The sequence below is a fragment of the Sinohyriopsis cumingii genome, chromosome 4 (genome assembly GCF_028554795.1).
Source record: "Sinohyriopsis cumingii isolate HCF-2022 chromosome 4, ASM2855479v2, whole genome shotgun sequence".
Classification (NCBI taxonomy): Eukaryota; Metazoa; Mollusca; class Bivalvia; order Unionida; family Unionidae; genus Sinohyriopsis; species Sinohyriopsis cumingii.
Window position 1 is genome coordinate 67,566,102 of NC_142964.1, and position 20,758 is coordinate 67,586,859.

A 20,758-nucleotide genomic window follows, 5' to 3' on the forward strand; every position below is an offset into this window, starting at 1 on the left:
GGACCAAGATTGACGGCAAGGTATATTTTTCAAAGTAAAATCATATATTAGACGAAACTTAAACATTGCTATTAAGTACAAAAACTTTACAAGCTAATTGAAAAATCAAATTTTCATCCAAAATCCGATTCAAACTAGCAAAATGTCACTCCGATTTAAAAGGTATAACTTACCAGCTGATTTAAAACTACCTATATCTGATATGTTCTTGATAAAACGGGCAATGAATTCCAGTGTTGTATGGTATTATAACAGAAAGTTCTTGAAATTAGTATTAGTAGAAAACGGGCTATTAAACGGATAATGGGAACTTAAAATTAGTCTATAGGTTCAACATCATAAGCCAGCATCAGGAAAATGGGACCTTAGTTTGTATGTGTAACATTATAGGTTAGTATGAGGACATGGAGGTTATCTTACATTAGCCCATGATTTAACATTATGGTCATATATGGCGTCAAGAAAAACATAATGGTATAAAATGTACAAACGAATAACTGGATGGGACTGCATGGAGTTAATAGAAAATATATGATATTTACTAACTATCAACCACATTTACTAACCAACACTTACGCCTAAAGAGCAGCACACACACACGTGCTGTGTAACACATTTTCTTACTCTCCAGCATTCATGCTTACCAACCAATACACAAGTGTTACTGACTAGCACCCGCAACTACTGACCAGCACATGCACATAGTGGCCATCACCCAAACCGGCTGATCAAGATACAATCAGTTGCGTCAACATCCACATTTGCAAACCGACACACACGTCGTCTAACCAATACACAGACTTTAAAAGTAGCATCACATCCGTATTGATCAGCACACAAACATACTAGCCCTATCTAAACCTACACATAAAAAAAGATCTTTAAGGGTAGAATGTAAAGATAGTGGGAAAAGGAATGAGTTTCAACAAATATTTTTAGACAGAGACTTACCCTCTTTTAAAACCAAACGGGTGAAGCAAAATCCCTAGGACAGACTGCAAGTAACTTCATGCATTTATCTGATATTAATATATAAAGCATAACATATACCTTGGATCATGTTGGCAGTGTAGGTCAGTTTCGTACGATGTAGTTGGCAAAAGTTCCGCAATCAAAATATCCAACAGATAATAACAATAAAAGGCTATCGCTAATCGTAGTCCTAAATCTAAGAAACTGTCGCAGAATACAGTAGATCACAAAGGTTAGATTTTTAACGAAAAATAATTTTCCCGATTTTCCATACTGGTTATACTGGCTTAGAAAAACCCAACCTGCATCTCTTAGTTAATTCTCTTCATTTTGGTGTACGATGCATTAGTGTAATATGGGTAATAGAGTATACAGCTTGGCCTTACTTCAGATATGCATCTATAACAAAATGCTAGCTCTGCTTCATTATTGTCTCTTCCTGGACTTCGGAGATAAAATGTTACAAAAAAGCCAATACATTTGTATTATGTATATTTGATTTAAATTTATATTTGATTTAATTTAATTGTTGTAAGTTTTAAAATCTGTTGAATTTAATTTCATTACATGTCAAAGTAATGTAATTTGTTTCTAGGAACTTGATATTTTCCAGAAAATTCAGTTTGACTTGACTCTTTTTTATAACACCTAATTATATGAGCACTGTTTCTATATTTGGCTTTCTTCCCGTTCGTGATTCAGATATCACTGTAACAAGAAAACAACTTTCTATTTTTATTTTATTTCCGGAGTAAAATTATTGGTTTTTACCAATGTATGTGACCTTAGATTGTAAACAGCCTATATTTCGCAATAGTTAGATTTAATAGTTCCATTTGAACAATATCCTCACAAATTTCAGCCACAGTGCACGAAATTAACATGTAGGTATATCAACATTCTCTCCATTATGCATGTCGTAAATGCAAACAACTTCACCTTATACCTGTCACTCATTCAGAAGTTAATCCTATCTTAGAATGTCCCCATAGTCCCCCTCTGCCCCTCCCCCCCATGCCTGATAACCTCTGACAAGAACTTTACCATTATTTCATCCACAGGAGTCAGACATTTTATCAATAAAGTACGGAGAAATTTCTGACAACATGAAATCACCTTATCGGTAATATAAGTGTTCATTTATATTACATATGGTGATTTCATGTTGTCAGAGATTTCGCCGTACTTTATCGATAAAACGTCAGACTCCTGTGTATATATGTTCCATTAATAGTATTTTCCGTTTTTCTACAGTCCGAAACCAGGCGAGTTCATGTATTCTACATAACACGGTCGTACGCGGTTGTCATCCTTTCTTTCATTATGTTCATGATTCAAGCGTCTATTGGACACGCACCGCAGGAAATTAAGTCAGCTGTTAAATTCGATCCGATGTTTCATAAAAACATATGGTCAAAATGCACACCCAGTTCGATCATTGTGAAAAAAAGTAATCGATCTTGAATTTTTAATTATCGGTGTACAATTTAGCTTGGTTTTGTTTACAGTTGCATTTTATTATGATGTTCTTTGCGTGAAATATGGTTACGTGGTTCAGTACAGTACAGGGTTATGTAAACAACTGTATGCTGTGAAAACTAAATGACATTATCAAATAAGTTTCTTGCCTTTTCTTGTCTTGAATTAGCTTGATTAAGCTACCCTCCATCTAAAACCGGCTGATCTGCCAAAATTTATAGTGTGTTCTAAAATAAACCACCACCTGGTTGGTAAAATGTGCGGTTCAAAACTAGTCCTTCATGAAAGACATCAACGCTGATATTTATGTTGTGGGCGTCAAGCACTAAAACAAAAAAAAAAAAAAAAAAAAAATGTGCGTTGTCTTACATTGTAGGACTAAGTTCAAGACATAATGCAGCATGGCATGCATAAAGCTTGTCAAGAGGTAAAGCAATAGCAAGTTACTTGCAACTAAGCAGAAAAAAGAAAATGCAAACACCAGAACACTGGAGTGCAGCAAGTAATAACAGATGCCATCATTTGAAGCATATACAAATTGTAATATGGAAGCTTTGCCCCCCAAATAATCATGGATAAAGATCTAGGTGTTGTATTTGTAATAATGTTTTACAATTAATTGTCCATATCAGTAAAAAAAAGTCCACCTGGAAAATGATATATTTTGACTTGTATTTAAGACATATCGTGGACACTTTCATTCAGTGTGTAAATCTGTAATCATACCTCCGCCTGAGTATGCCTGTTTTATATTATGTCTCTTTTTAACAGAGTAGCTATAGAGAATATGCAAAGGAGAGCAACAAGAGTGCCAAAGAATCTTAATTGTACTACCTTTTAATGGATTACCTGGTGTTATTGGACTCCCTGCTTTATAATATGGAAGAGAAATCTCAACCATGATTTATCATTTAAGTGTGTAAAACATTTTATTATATGCTCATTTTTATATCCATTAACTTTACATTGTCAGAATCGTTCAATATTTTACGATGTTGCACACCTTCATATTGCACTCACGCGTAGGACACATGTGCCCAATAGTGTATTAGGAACTACTTTATAAACTAATCATGTACTCGTGTGTAGCAGACGATTTATGTTTTGGTTGATTAAAATTGTTTCTGAATGAACTAAAACAGATGTTTTGTGGACTGCCAAATACCAGCTGCTTTGCTACATTCCACATTAACTTTTTTGATAGTGTTTAGGACTTTGTCAATAGACGCCAGATTTCATAAAATTGCTTGGTACCTACAAATAACATGCAAGTTTTAAAGGCATAAACTGTCTCCATTAGCTGGTAATAAGAATGGCAAAAAATAAACTTACAGTTTTACATTCTGAATTTTCTCAAAATGTACTTTCTTAGTTCTGCAAATCCGAATTACATGAGCCATGTCATGAGTTCTCAAGCTTGATTACACATTTCGACGGTGGTTCTTTCCGGGGTTTTCCCGGTTTCTTCCTCCACCATTAATACTGGCCGCCATATATGGCCTACCGTGTGCTGAAAAATGGCGTTAAACCCAATTACAACAACAACAACAACACATTTCGAAATTGTACTGTAATTTCAACTATATTCCAAGTGCAATTACATCCTCCTGACTGCACTCAAAATGACATATTAAATTCAATAGCATCTTTTTGATAACTGCAATTGAAACACTTCATATGTTTCCCACATTATGATTTCAAATAGTCAATGACAGAACAAACACACTTGCAGATGTAAACATGCTTCTCCCGTGCTGCTTCAGTCCGATGTATTTCATGTACAACTGGCACAGATGAGTCCAATCCATAATCATGAAATTTTCATAGAATTGAAAAAAATACCAAAATCTATGCATTCCAGATCAAGTGGAAAACTTGTTGAAATCCGCATTCATACACAATTTGACTCCAAATTTCAATTTTAAGTAGACAAAAATGCCATTTTCTTTTGAAACATGTCTAGCGCATGACAAGTTCAAATTTATCTGGGCAGAGTTATGTGCCCATTAATAATGTTGTTGTTTAATGATGAATCTGCGCTTGCGTATTTGGTTTGGAATATGGCATACATTCATTTATGTTGTTTCTTGTAGTGCATTTTGTTTATATAATTAAGCCTTAGGTAGAATAAGAAAATGAGCATATAATAAAAAGGTTACTGCATTTGTTTGAGAAAATATGAACTTGTTTTGTCAGATGGATATACTGCACTTCCATGATCGTGCAATATTCCATTAAAAATACTTGTTCATATTTTCCCATACAAATGCAGTAACCTATAGATATAATATTGATAAAGGCAATACAAATAAATTTAAAAACCATGGTGTTTTTTTTCTCTTTCGAAGTGCTTGTACCAACATGAGGAAAAAAAAATGTCATTAGTTGTAGAATAATAGAGATCTGAAATGTTTATGTTTGCCTGGTCATTTAGTGCGGTCATCCAATGTCATTGCTTTAGAACTTAGATTGAATAAATTGTTGTCAATTTGTTCTTGTGGTCAATTTATTCCTTTAAACTTAATATCATTTGCTATCAGTACGCAAGTGGGAAAACCAATCCATTGTCTTTTTTAATTGGACTTGGAAAAAATAATGTGCCTGAGCGTTTGTAAAGTACATATCTCTTTTCTTCTTAAATTTGTTCCACCCACACATCCTCCCAAAATCTGTGTCCCTTGTGTGAAGTCTCAGTGGGCAGCAGTAGCCTGTCTGAATTCAGCCTTTCATGTCCAATAATTATATATATATGTAGTTACTGCATCAGGATCTCAGTAGTTTGTAAGGTATGACCCTGGGGTCACAAAAGTGACATGATTTCGGTACTTGATACCTGGGTTAGTAATCACACATACCAATTAGTCTCTTAATTTGAGAGGTATCTTAAAATACCTGCAAAATCAAGACCAGTACCAAAGGGCGGCATCAGAATTAAGATCTGTTTTGCCCAGCTACAGACCTACTTCAGTCATATTCCAAAGTTTGAGGTCCATGTCTTGAATGATGTAGAAGGAGAATTGCACAACAATTTTCGTTTATGCCTATAAGGATGTGCAGGATTACATAATCATATTTTCTTTGAGAAGTTCAGGAAGTCTGCAGCAAAACAGCATTATCCTCATGCTTTTCCCAGTTGTCTCCCCTCTTTTCTTTATACTTGCATTATTTTCCTAGGGTTGCAAAATTGAGAGTCACATTTCACTTGGAATCAGGAGCAAGATTGAATGAAAAACAATGTTTGGTCTTTGAGAAGAGGGTTCAAATTGAAAATTGGGAGGGAGCCGTCTGACACACAGATGGAGTAAAGGGAAACACTGATATACATTTGTATGTGTCCACAACTCTGCTGATTTGCATCAAGTGAGTGGATCAAAAGTTTAAAATTATGAAACTCTGCAGGCCTCAGAATTTGAAATCTCTACCTCAGCATGTGTATCTTATGTATGACATTACTTACACAGGTCTGCATATCCAGACAGGCAGCAAAATAATTCAGACTTTTTTTATCCATAGTTTGAACATAAAAAGTCCAGTAGAAACATTATGTTTGCACATGTTTGGACAAGGATCTTAATCAACCTCAAATCTCTGTGAACTCTTTTACATACTTTGTCATTTTGAAAGGGATGATAAAAATAAGAATGGCATGACAGATAATTCAGGAAGAGATTGTCATTGTTCTTTTGATGTCATATACCATTGTTCATTGTTTATTTATTGATGATCAATAGCTTATTCAAGAGAAGAAAGACTTGGCTTTATTCATACTGCTGTCTGAACTTTGAGCCATTAAAGCTTTATTTGTTGATTTGAAAGGCAGAGAACAATAGAATCAGTTACAATAATATATTTTGACAATATTTTTCATAGATTTGTTTATGATGTAAAATGCTCTGTGGTTCAACACAAAGTTTGAAGTTTCACCGTATCTAAATTAATATCAGGATATCTGGAAAACTCAGCTGTCATTTCCATGCAGATAATATTTTTTACCAGATTTTGGCACAATTGAAGGTTTGACATTACATATGCTGTGCATAGACTTGCAGTGCACCTGGCTGCAGGAAATTATTATTAATAGAATCACAACCCTCCATTCTGTTATGTCTTGATGTGCCTTTGTTTACTGGATCTTTCATGGAAGATTAGTACAGTAGAACCTGTTTTGAAAGACCACCTTTTTTGCCAAAAATCTATGGTCTCTCAGGCCAGGTGATCTCTCATAACAGGTCACAATGCTACATAATCAGTAAAGTTGTGCATTGAGAATGTGGTCTCACAAGACAGGTGGTCTCATATAGTAGTGGTCTTTCAGTACAGATTGTACTGTATTTTCTGCAGGTGAAAGACTGCTTTTTCAAAAAATGAAGGAACAAACCGTTGCTTCTTGCATAAAAAATGCTTACAACTGTAGACCTATAATTAACATAGTTATAGGCAGAAGGACTAATCGACTGCTGAATTTTCACTAGTCATTCTTAACTAGCTGACTGGCAGTAACTGAAACTTTACTAGCAATTACAGAAGAACCTTTCTTGAAAGACCACCTCTTTGGCCAAAACATGGTCTCTCAAGACAGGTGGTCTCTCATAACAGGTCACAATGCTACATAATAAATTTGTGCATTGAGAATGTGGTCTCTCTAGTTAGGTGGTCTCACATAGCAGTGGTCTTTCAAGACAGGTTTTACTGTAGATGGTTGAATTATGAAATTACTAGTTTGACATGAATTTGACCTGCCAGGGCCTAGTAACTGTTTAAAAAATATTAAAGTACATTATGTCAGCAGCATTTGTCATGCTGCTGAACTTGATTTGATATCAGATTCAAGGGGTTATTATCCTGATGAACTTAGGTCCTAGAATCTTTCTGATGGCTTTTGCAGTATGTTACTAGGCAACTATTGTGTTGCTTATGTACCATGAAGGTTTGGAAACTAGTGATTGAAACACTCATCAGTTTATACAAGTACCTGTCCTGACAAGTTTCACTTTATAGTCTTTTCTAGCCATGGCCTGCCAAGACATAATCCGCTTAGAGAATTTGCAGATACAGATAAACCTATCCATGTGGGGAAAACCCCAGCAAAAAGTACGCCCCTTATTGTTTGTTGGCATCAAACGGATACAGGTTGATCTTTGTTTTTTTGTTTTTGTATGGTTTAACGCCATTTTTCAGCACACAATAGGCCATATATGGCGGTCAGTATTAATGGTGGAGGAAGAACCCAGGAAAACCCCGGAAAGAACCACCGACCCATGAGAAGCTACTGGCAAGTTTTCTCACATACCCCCATTAGCCAAATCCAAGACTCGAACCCACGCAGACAGAGGTGAGATGCCATTGATCCGTAATAGAGTGCGCTTCAGACCACTCGGCCACTTGGCGCCCCCACAGCTTGATCTCATCCTTAGAGAAAGTGTTGACATCATTGTAATGATGATTCAGTAGAACCTGTCCTGAAAGACCACCTCTTTGGCCAAAATATTATGGTCTCTCAGAACAGGTGGACACTCATAACAGGTCACAATGCTATATAATCAATACATTTGTGCATTGAAAATGTGGTCTCAAGTCAGGTGGTCTCACATACAAGTGGTCTTTCAAGACAGGTTTTACTGTGTGATAATGTATGTGATGTCAAGAGCATGATAAGCATGTATACAATATTCTTCTTGACTGATGTAAATTTATGTTTTATTTACCTTAAATGTATGAATAGGCATGTTTTGTTTTCTGTATTAATTTAATTTACCCTAACAATTACAGAGCTGCTTAGCATTCCACATTTTTTGGGGACCCTGTCATTTCAGTCCCTTTTTTCCCCAGGCTCTGGTTTGACTATATCCATTACATAGTGACAGAGGATGAGGTGGGCCAGGTTTAATATCAAAGCTAAGTCTTTTCTGTATTTGCAGATAGTAGTATTATGATGGAATGGGGAACCAGCAGATTCTTGGTGGACCAATACTTCCCACATCTTGCATTCCGGGTCATCGACAAATCATGAATGCAGCATCGGGCAGCAGGAATTCTCAGGTGTCAGATTTGGGGAATGATACAGAAGAGGAAAGCATAACATCTGATGATGAGGTGGAGGAGAAGGAAAACAAACAAAAACAGTTGAGTGAAGCAGCCAAATTAGAGAACGTTATAATATCTGATGACACGGAGCAACTTAAGCAGCTGGTATCTCAGGACAATATAGATCTCAATCTTTTGCTCAATGAGAAAGGAGAAACAGCTTTGATTCTAGCTGTAAAACTCAGCCATCTTGAGATAGTCAGAATTCTTCTTTCTCACCCTAAATGTAATAAAAACTGCTTGAATGTACGCAATTTTTCAGCATTAGATGTAGCAATGATTACAGCATTTGACAACCGCCTTGAGCCTCGACAGACTATCTGCTGGGAAATTATTGAGTGTTTATTTCAAGTAGATGCCTGTCCTGCCAGTAAAGATGCTATGATGTATGTCGTTCGAACAGCGTTGAAATTTTGTGATGAGGCATTTCTTTACAGATTGATCTTGTTAGCTTTAGAATGTTCAAACTCAATAATTCTACATGAATTACTTCTGCAAAAACTTCACAGGTATCAGCCGATATATATCGGAAGTCTTGATCCTATTCTTATTAGAGCAGTGGATTTCACTATAAAACTTGTACGCATTTCGAATGGCAAAAATCTGGGCCATGTCGTGAACTCAATGGTTTATTATCTGGAGTCTTACTGGAACTCTAGAGACAACAAAACCAGTACATTCAAAAAGTTAATAATTTATGCAACAGCTGCAGGGTGGTCTTGGACTAAGCGTCAGATGATTTTAATTGAACGAGTATGTCCGCAAATTGCAATTTGGTGCAGATTTCAGAAACATCATTCCTTCTCATTGACACAACTTTGCCGTGTTTCCTTTCGGCACCATGTGCAGCGCATTGTTCCAGATGCAATTCAGTATTTACCTCATCCTTTACCTGGGTCACTTAGAGACTATATTCTTTTGAATGACATGGATGAACTAATGAAGCGCAAAGATTTGAAGATGGGAGATATTTCACTCTGAATCAGAGACCGTTGTCTAAGACTTTGATGCCAAAATTTCTGTTGAAATTTACCCTGGAGAGGACTGCACTTTGACTGTTCAGAACCGAAAAAGAGATATTGCCTTGGAGCCATGTAAAGACAAAAATTGTGCCTGACAAGTGAACTTCAATGTGACTTGTCCAGAATATGTGCCTGACAAGTGAACTTTTACATGACTTGTCAACAATATTTATGATGTAAAGGCAAAACAAAAATTTGATGAGAATTTCCTTGAAGAAAATCTTAGTTCCATAAAAGTAGATATTTTCCCAGTTCTGCACACTAATAAAGAATTAATAAGAAGCAAAACTATTAACTCACCTGCATGAAAATGAAAATCATGTCATACACTTTGCCACATAGTTGTCGTTATTGTCAGTTTTCACTTGAGGTTCATATCTCATAATCTAACACTGCTGTTATAACAGAGCATATGTACTTTTAGGTTTTACATCACTGAAACAAAAGTATGTCCCTCTAACCTAATTTTATCACTCTAGTAAAAGCATAAAGTTAGAAATTCAGTTCACAAATTCTAAATTCTTGCAGACGCAGTTTTGAAGCCTAATTTCTGCATGTAATATTTGCAAATTGAATCCATATTTTTGTCTGAGTTGGGGGAAATGGCTTGTTTCATATGACTGAGAGTTGTGACATATGAAACCTTCATTCTGCTGACTCAGAACAAACCATGCATGTAATTTTTAGTTTTTTGTTTATATCCATTCCATTATCTACGTTAAATAATATGCAATACAAACCTCTCTCATTATAATACAGTTCTGGTTAAAAGATGGACATGGATCTCATTTCATTAAGTGGTAGTAAAATTATCGTACACCATCTATACTTGCTTATAAGTTGAGTCAGATGGCAAACTACAAAGATCCTGATCTGACGTTGCATAATGTGCCTACAGATCAGGGTCTTTATTGCTGGTTCTACTCATTACTTCTAACAATCTGACCCAGATCTGCCAGTGCATTATGCTTTGACATATCTAGGTCTGTACAGTTTCCAGTTGGAGTCATAAGTGAGGATACATGGTACTTTATTATAAGGTGTTTTCACTCTAAGTTGGTACACTCAATGACAGTATTCAAATAAGTGAATGCTGTAGTTATTGCCATAAGACACTTCATAATGAAATAGTCATATACTTGCTGAATACTGTTATTGATTACTGACACTATATATTTTTCTACATATTATATAATTAGTAAGAAAAAATGTTTTCTTGTACCAGTAGGTATCACTACGTTAATTGTGTGGATATGATATTATTGCATGCTACTGAAGTCCCTAAGAAAAGCATTCCTACTTTTTCTCTCATATTTTCCCATAGATTTTTTAACTAGTGAAGAGTGTTAATTGAATTCAATGGAAAGCAGCATTAAAATGTAAACAGGAAATATAACATTTATTCAGTTCAGCTTGTTCACTTTTGTGTAAGATGACAAAGCAGATGTGTGTGATTTTGCTGGTTTTTTAAAGGTCACTTGCACAAAAATTTTCAGTGATATAATTCAAAGACAGTTATTTAAATATATGCCGCTTAAACTGTTATAATTTTTTTGTGTATGCTGTGCCCAAGTTAGTGCCTAATATAAGTAAAATAGTCTTGATAAATCTGAACTCATGAGAAATGCACTGGATTTCATCCATAATATAGAAGAGTGAAAGAAATACATAAGAAACTTAATTATTGTAATAGTTCCTTGAAAAGCATCAAGGGGAAAACCTATCGTAAATATGTTGTTTCAGTTATTAAACATCCTAAATTTATTCATACCTAATTATTGTGCTGATTTAAATTAACTAAGTAATATTTTAAAGAATGGAATGCTGAGAAATGTGTTTCCCTTTCTAAAATTGGGAAACATGACATTTAGATGAGACTTGTATCTTACAAATGCATCTCCTGTGTAAATTAATTTGTCATGGATGTGTCGCCACTGTACAATAATTTGTCAGCTTGATGCATCTCGTATGTACATAAATTTGTCTTGTCTTCATATAGCTTTTAATTTATCTGAAGCTTCATTTGGATGGAAACAAAATTTGACTGCATAGTTGTTAATACAGTGTGTTTTCTTTACCATTTGAGCTGCTGTGACAATGTCAATAGGACACATGCAGATGGGTTTTTTCCCCCATTTTGTTGTGACCATGGTAATTTTTTCAGGTCCTGGGACCATAGGTGATCCGTCTTTACAAGAATTATGAACTTGGAACATCTCCTGATCATTTTCTAAAGAGCTATTATTGCATCCAGGTTACTTGCACTAAAAATTAATTTTATTTTTAATTAGAATGCAGCTATTTGCATAAATTGCAACATAACCTATGCCGATATTTGAATAGTTTGTGTCTAACTCAGGGCGTAACAAAAATAAGATAATTTTGGTGCATCTGATCTTAAAATTAATGTGCTTGATCTCATCAAAATGTAAAAGAAAAAAGGAAATATATAAGGAACTTAATTATTTTAGTGATTTGTTATAGCATTTAGTGCCAATGTTCATTGTAGAATATTTCCAATGCATTCCTGTTTTATACAGGGTCATGATCCAAGGGAGATTACTCTCTAATTTTTGGTAGCCATTTTGACTTAAATTGATGATGTTTTAATGGGACATTAATCTTTCTCTTTAAAGTTTACATTGCTTTACCTGCATGAGTGTTATATATCCAGTATTAACAGTATTGTCTTGTATTTCATATCTTTACAGTTGTGAGCAAATTCCATAGCTTAGCATGCTGAAGAAGAGAAATTTTTTGTTGGGCTTGTTAAAGTTTGTAATAGGCTTGTCCTTGCTAAATCGGTCTTTGTCAATGTGAAAAAGTCAGATGATTGCAGATTTCTGACTTGGATTCACAGCTAGCATGTGAAACAATCTCTAAGAGATTGTTCAGTTTCTTCCACCAAAAGGCACTTGTAAATTTGAGTAGTTTCAGATGCGGTTGCATGCATGTGTGTGAGTTGTGTGTTCGTCACAGCATATGATGCCAGCAGTGGCTTATAAATGAGCACAAAAGCACAAATGTCTTCATTAAGAATGGCATCAAAATGAAAGTGCATATATAGCGAGTATCACCTGTATTGAAAAGATGTAGAGACTGCAGAAGATTCTGAAGTTGCACATAAAGAAAACTTAGTTTGTTGTCCTGAATATAGCTTCTCACTAAAACTGAATACAAAGTATACTAGCTTGGAGGCACAGGCTTGACATGCAGTATAATAGGTTTGAGTCACTGGCTTGACAGATGAAATATACTAAATTTGAGTCATAGGCCTTGACAGATATGAAATATACTAGGTTTGAGTTACATGCCTGGACTGGTGAAATATACTAGGTTTGAGTCACAGGCCTTGACGAAGATGAAATATACTAGGTTTGAGTCACATGCTTTAACAGATATGAAATATACGATGATTGAGTATTTATTTGTCTGTTGTGCACAGTGCATGCCCAACCATTTAACAGCACCATGATCAGCAAGGTTCAGAGCCTGCAGTCTACCAGGGAACATTGTGTGATGTCTGCAGAGCTCCACAGCTGCAGGAAGAGTTAATGGCCTGGCCCCATTGTAAAAGGTTGACTGCACAATGCCCCTGTCCTGTCCGGAAAGGGTTCAGTGTGGTCCACAGATGTCATGGAAGGTTGAAGCCAGGAGGGCAGACAGATGGCTCAGCTATGAGGGTGTGCTTTAAAACATCTGTTGAAGACCACTCATCACTCCATGCCGAAATAGCTGTCATATTCTCTGGCAATGAACCTAACCAGATTGTATGTCTCAAAGCCAAGCAGAATGCTGTATGTGGAGTGATGTCTGCATACAGTGGAAGTTTCTTACTGGCATAGACATTAGCCCACAATTTTTAGTTGCTTCCTGGCGATGGATATGTGGAGGAGGAATGTTGCAGAGTACAGGCAACCATATTAAAGTAGTAAGATGTAGTGTTCAGAGATATGTGCATTGTTGTGTTGAGCTGGACGTTAATTCATTTTTTATAGAATGTTCAAGCCCAGATTTGAGCACAGTACTTGGCTGTAGAACAACGAGGGCCAGTGCTGATGTCTTGAGTGTCTGAGCACTAGCGCCCAAGGTTGAGCCAGCCAATTGGTGGATTTGGTTGTTTTGAGTGCTCAGATTTGAGTTACAGGTCTTAACAGGTGAAATATACTAGGTTTGAGTCATAGGCCTTGACAGAGATGAAATGTACTAGATTTAAGTCACAGACATTTTGTAGTTAGGAAATGTGTTAGAAAATATTTTGCTTCCTTCATTAATTGACAGATGCATTGATTGTACATGTTTTGGGTTACCGAGTAACAACAAAAAAGTAAAATCTGCTTTTCAGTTATTTCAAATTTTGCATTGCTAGATAAAGATGAGGTTTATATATGCTATACATTCACATATTTAGTGAACTAATCTTGATGTATTATTTCTCTTCAAAGGTGACCTCATTGTTTTTCTTTACAGTTCAACTTTAAAAAGTCAAAGCTTTTGTTGTATCAGGTATTTGATATGTCTCACAGAGTTTACAATATATATTTATTTTGGTAGGCCAAGCTGAAAGGGTGAGACATTGTGTCTCACAGAGTTTACAATATAAAGTCAAAAATTTAAAATTTAGAATGGTGGCAAATCAACCAGTCCAAATATTGTCTAATTGTGCCATTTGGATAAATTCACTTTAATTCTGAGTAAAACTATTGAAAAAGTTTTGAAAATATTTTTGTTTGTATCTGCCTTGAGGCTGCACGGCAAGTTAGATTTGTTTAAATGCCAAAGTATAATTTTCATAGACCAGACAACTTCAAATGGCTATGAAAATGTGAAATTTTGACTTGGATACATGCTTAAACTTGGGTTTTTCAAATGTGCTGAACTATTTATTTTGTCTATAATTTAGTCATGATATCACCAGTTTGTCATCAATGTAGAAAGTATGAAATTTTTAGATACAAGTATTCTTACAGACTGGAATAAATAACTGTGCCTATTTTTTAAAGTGTTTTCTTTGTGCTTTAATTTGGATGGCAGCTTTAGAATACATGTAGTCTTGGACATAAATGTTGTTCAGTGTTTAGAATTTCATTCTGTTTTGTTTTGTGACTTAGCTTTATGGGTTGTTAATACTTATATTTTAATGCTTGTTCCATTTGATAGTCCCTCAAAAGTAGGCTACAGTTACCTACTTTTAGCTGTCAAATTCTGTAAAATTACTTGATTCAGTCAGACCTGGAGATCTTGAAACTCTGGGCTTGAGGTTTCACTCTGAAGCAGGAAGAAAGGGCATTACAAAGTTATATATATCTGTTTGATTGGCTGACACAAAATATCAAGTTCATAAGATTTATGAATTCCATGCCAGCTTTGGCTGTGGTTTCATCAAACAGCTTAAATTCAGTTCCAAACATTGAGATTTTTCAATGCTAGATGTGCATATGTGTAAATATCACCAAACATGAAGACAGCTTTGTCATTGCATAGAGGGAGAATGTCAATTAAACTAGTAGGATTTAAAAGTAACCACCCTAGTATGCCCTGACATTGCACAATGACCTCTACATTTAATGACGGGTGGGTGTGCAACTGCGCACTCTAAATAGGTAAACACAGTATCTTTCATATTGCTTTGTCTTTAATTGTAAAAGTTGCACAGCAGAAGCTATGAAAACTTAATAGGTTGAGCATCACACTTATGATTTTAGGGTCACAGGTTTGATATCTACCCAGGTAAGCCTGGGTTTGGCTCCCTAAGTGCATCTTTGAGAAGGCATTAGTTCCCATTTCCTTTGCTGGATATACCAGTAATGTGTTAAAACTGATGTTAAAACCAACAGAACACCCCAAAAATTTGTCGTGACATTAGGCACATGTCTGTGTCATGGATTATAGAATGAAATTTTGTATATTTTCATTCTCTGAAGAAAATCTGTGGAATCTGTCGAGTATTTAAAGAGTGCATTTTATGCATTTACATAGGAGAAATGAGATATATCCCATTACAATAGGTCAGAGGTCATCAGGGAAAAATATGCTTATAAGCTATGTTGGCAAGTACATGCTAATATAAGCAGTAGTATATATATATATATATATATATATATATATATATATATATATATATATATATATATATGGAGTCCCAGTATGTTGTAAAATGGGACCTAGTTCTTGCTTATTTTGTTTACTTCTAATTAATCCAGTGAATTTAAATGGTGATGCATTATTCTCCCCAATGATAGCTGATTTTATGAAGGGACATAACTCTCTTATGTTACCTTGGAGAATTTGTTGATTGGGATATTTAATCATGTATAAGTTTATTTCATTTTATTGGGGTCACTTCACAAAAATCCTGTCAAAACTTTTGAAAAGAACAAAAAGCCAGATATGTGCAATTTCATTTCAAGATTGAATTTTGAAAAACTGAAGCCATGGTCAAATCTTGTATGAATTTAATGGACAAGAGACGTGCACAACTGTAAAATTCTTCTGTGCTTTTACAAATTTTTTGTCAGTTAACATATATTTTCATACTGGTTCTGTTGAATATGAAATTGTCATTATCACCGATCTTTCTGAAATTATAATTTTTATTTGTATGTTTTGTTCATCAAGAATTTTCTTTTAAAACTGTTGACAAGTATTAAGAATTTATTGTTTTATAAAGTTTATCATGCTATATTGAAATATATAACTATGATTTAAAAAAATCTTTTAACAAGTATTAAGAAGTTATTGTTCAATGAAAGTTTATCATGCTGTATTGAAATATACAACTATGTTCTCAAATTCCAAAAGTCATTTTAAATAAAGACTTGATATTAAATAATGACACAAGATGCTTCCTTGTTACTTTTTAGTTCATATCTGTGTATGACCAGAACTGATAATGTAGGCATATTGATTTGCTAAAACTACCTACATGTACGTTCTAATCACTGGTAAAAAGTGTATGATGGCAGATACTTCATCCAAGTTGTAACCAGACTTAACACAGGAATCTCTTTCTTTGCCTCACCGAATATCTGTCATGCCACTAGGGTTTGCTTGCACTTTATACATCACACTCTGCAGAGCTTTCATTTGTATACCACCTGCATCTTTATTTATTTACAAAGGTTACACAAATATTTTTGAAATTTTTGAAAATTATGAAAACATACCAACTTAATTTATTTTGACTCTGTGCTATTTTTAATGAAAAACTGCAGTCAAGGTGAAATTGGTGACTTCACTGATTGAAACATTTGATCACTGATCAACAGTCGGCCTATTTAGCTTTTGGTAACCCAGTTTGTTACTGTAACTGAGGAATAAAACTTGTTAAATCCCGTAAACATTTAACAAAAACATTTTTTATATGTTGATTGAAATTGCAGACATTATTGTTGTTGTTGTTGTTGTTGTGGAGTTTAATGCCATTTTTCAGCACACGATAGGCTATACATGGTGGCCAGTATTAATGGTGGAGGAAGAACCCGGAAAGAACCACCGACCCACGAGAAGCTACTGGCAAGTTTTCTCACATACCCACATTAGACGAATCCGAGACTCGAACCCACGCAGACAGAGGTGAGATGGCAGTGACCCGTAACGGAGAGCACTTTAGACCACTCAGCCACTCAGGGCCCCTCAGACATTATTGTGTAATGAAATGATAGTATCATCAAGATACTAAAATATCCGTCCACAGAAAATTGCCAAATCTGTTAAAATATATCTCCTTCCCTCTAAACTAATATATGCTGAGACGAAATACTATAGGGATTAAACCCGCATGTAAAGCAACATACATGTATATTGCCTGCATTTTGTAAAGAAATCTAAGTCATGCCAAGAAAACTAGAAATATTTTATGCAAGGTAACGATTGCATAAATTAAATATTTGAAAAAATACACATCAAGGGTTTGATGATCAAGTTGTGATATTTTTTGTGGTTTAGTCAGTTTTTATGCTTTTGTTTTCGTAAAATTTAATCTAGGAATTCTGTCAATGATCTGGTTAGTTTATACTTTTGTTTTTGGGGCCCCCGAGTGGTCTAAAGTGCTCTCCGTTATGGATCACTGCCATCTCACCTCGGTCTGCGTGGGTTTGAGTCTCGTATTCAGCCATTGTGGGTATGTGAGAAAGCTTGCCAGTAGCTTCTCGAGGGTCAGTGGTTCTTTCTGGGGATTTCCTGGGTTCTTCCTCCACCATTAATACTGGTCGCCGTGTATCATGTGCTGAAAAATGGCGTTAAACCCTACAACAACAACATACTTTTGTTTTTGTACTACAGTTAATTTGAGTCTCTCATTGCGGTGATAGATGTGTGTTTATGTATGTACATTATGTATGTAAACTGGTAATCAGTTAAAAAAATCACCAAATATTGTATAAACCAATGAAAAATGTAAGATATTTAATTAAAATGAATATTTTTTAAGATTCTAAAATTTATCCATTTTTGGTTAGTCCTGGAACTGCAACTGTGAATGATCGTGATAGGTGCCATTTCATTATCTCCCCATGTAGAGGATCATTACTTTGTATACCAATAAGCTGATTAATTGCATGGTTCATTTAATGATTGATTGATTGAAGCTTGGAATTGCTAGATATCTATATCCATTTTATATTCCTTGATCTTGAAACATATATAATCTTTTAATCCAGGATGTTCCTTGAACCATCACATACTAAAATTAGTGAGTTTAAAGTTTTTAATTAATTGAAACTACATTTAGGTGAATAAAAAACATGGCAATTGTGTTTGAAACCTATCATTAATTATGTCAATGTGATCTTCATTTAAACGTTTTGTGTTGACTATGAATCTACTTTATTTTAAATTAAGTTCTTATTTAACTCTACTCATCAACATCTTTTTAGCAAAGTTGCATATCTGTAATTACAACATCCAACCTCCAAAAATAGCCCTGTTACTAAGAACCAATTTGAATTAATATTGCTTTAATAAACAGTGAATGTGGAGTTGCAAATATGAGCAGTGGCTTGTGTAAAGTGCAATGAAAATATGGTGAAATAGCCTTTGTACCTGTGTCAGTCATATGACCTGTCCATGGGGTAAAAAAAACCCAACTATCTGGAATAAGTTTATTCTAGTCCCATATCCCATGGTGGTTGTGTCTCATGGTGGATGGCAGTGTTAATGCCTTCTCAAATCATGCCAACATTTAAAGATTTAATATTTAACATAGTTGTAACTATATCTTCCTGAATCCATACTTTCATACACCTCTTCCTCAAGAAACATAGTTGCACTATAAGCAAGGGCACATGTTACAGAGGGACCTCTAAACAATAAAGAAGGGGGTGCCATCTTTGCTAGAAATCAAGAAGACCAGGGGAGGAGGTTAGTAGCACTGGTTAATGGCTGACTACACGTTTTATAATCATGCTGGGAATAATTGTCAAGAAATAGGTTTTTAATAATGAAATTATTTGCTTTTTGGTATAAACTATTATTTTCAAGATAAACAATTTCTGAAAGATCATGAGATGCCTTACTTGAAGAGGTTTCAACACATACATGTACCTGCAAAATATTGTGTTTAATGTCATTGCTTTTCTTTCTCCAACAAAAGATTTTTTTAAAGTAGAGACATTTAATTTGTGAAATAACCACCAAAGTTTCCGTGAAATTGCTTTGTTAGTAAAAATCAATGCCATTTCATTGCAAGTACTAGTGAAACTTCTGCTCATCCTTGAGGATATCTGTGAGTGCCAATTCAGGAATTGTGAGTTTACTACAAACTTTGGAACTCGCTTCTCCATTATGAACCATATATATACACAATATATATACACAAATGAGTGTAGACGAAGCTTTGCATTCACCAAGTGCTCCTTTCACTTGGTTGCCTTGATATGTTTGATCACATTTGTGAATGACTAGTACAATTTATAAAGTTTATGTTACTTACACAATATAATATTTATAATAGTATTCAAGTAGTCAATTAAAATGTGTTCACTTCATACACAACTGTGACTGCCAGCTTTTATACAGGTAAGATTAGCATGCCTTTTAACCTTCTTTTTAATTCCACCTGCCCCCTTTAGTTTATTTTATACCAATCATAATTAAAGTGATAATAGAAAGCAGGTCTACTTTTGAGAGTAATAATACAACATAATATGTCAGCAAATCAGAAATAAAAAACACAGCAGTTAATTAGGTTCTCAAATAAATGGTCATGGACATAGATTTGATGTTACTGATAATTTTCATGTTTAAATAAAAGAATGCATGTCACATTTATGATGATTACATTGAAAATGAATTAAGAGATAGAACTAGAACATGAATTTTACTTGACAAAACTTATTTCATTGTTATTTATTTCTTAGTGTTTCCACAAGTAGGCATTACTGACATTTCCACGGATCAAAATTTCATCTAATAATGTTTTTTTTAATAATGTACAAGGATTTTGTTGGGCCAGGAAAATTTAACAAAATATCTGACTTCTTAATAAAAATTTCATGATGTTGATTATAATTTACGGAGGGACCCCGAGTGGCCAAGTGGTCTAAAGCGCTCTCCATCATGGATCACTGTCATCTCACCTCTGTCTGTGTGGGTTCGAGTCTCGGGCTCGGCCAATATGGATATGTGAGAAAGCTTGCCAGTAGCTTCTCGTGGGTCGGTGGTTCTTTCTGGGGTTTTCCCGGGTTCTTCCTCCACCATTAATACTGGCCACCATGTATAGCCTATCTTGTGCTGAAAAATGTTGTTAAACCCTATAACAACAACAACAATAACAACAATTTACAGAACTACCATTTGCGATGATAAAATGAACATTTTGCCTGGGTTTTATTAATACCAGTTTTTATTGGATTTTCTTCACATTGAACAAATAAGGGTGAATCCTTTTTGGGTTTTAAGTGGGTTTGTGAGTTACCAAGGAAGCAGTGAATTTGGGAATGAGTAGTTCACTAAGCTTTGAATACTTGCACAAAATTTTAATTTTTTTTACTTATTTATTGCTTTTAATAAAAATGAGCTAACCTGAAAATCTGAGTTCATCCAATCAATTCTTTTTTTTATCAAAGCTTATAAACTGGATCCAGATCTGCCATCACATACTGCACTGGATGATCTTGGTCTATGCAGTTTGTTAGCAGTAATCCTTATGACAAAAAACACGAACCATAATCAGCCAGTGCAGTATGTGATCATGCCATATC

At 34.8% G+C, this 20,758-nt stretch overlaps 1 protein-coding gene across 2 annotated transcripts; it reads left to right on the forward strand.

Moving 5' to 3' along the window:
* Positions 1 to 2,240: 2,240 nt before the first annotated feature.
* LOC149801381 (uncharacterized) lies at positions 2,241 to 16,399 on the forward strand. 2 transcript variants are annotated; one of them, XR_016420637.1, is made up of 3 exons: positions 2,241 to 2,422; positions 8,370 to 12,781; positions 13,729 to 16,399. XR_016420637.1 is itself a non-coding variant. In XM_089955451.1 (2 exons), exon 2 carries the CDS (start codon positions 8,389 to 8,391, stop codon positions 9,514 to 9,516), a length of 1,128 nt encoding a protein of 375 aa, XP_089811577.1. In that variant the 5' UTR covers positions 2,241 to 2,422; positions 8,370 to 8,388; the 3' UTR covers positions 9,517 to 16,399. The 2 variants fall into 2 exon arrangements, 1 of the variants encoding a protein (XP_089811577.1); XM_089955451.1 differs by having other exon boundaries at positions 8,370 to 16,399.
* The last annotated feature ends 4,359 nt before the right edge of the window (positions 16,400 to 20,758 follow it).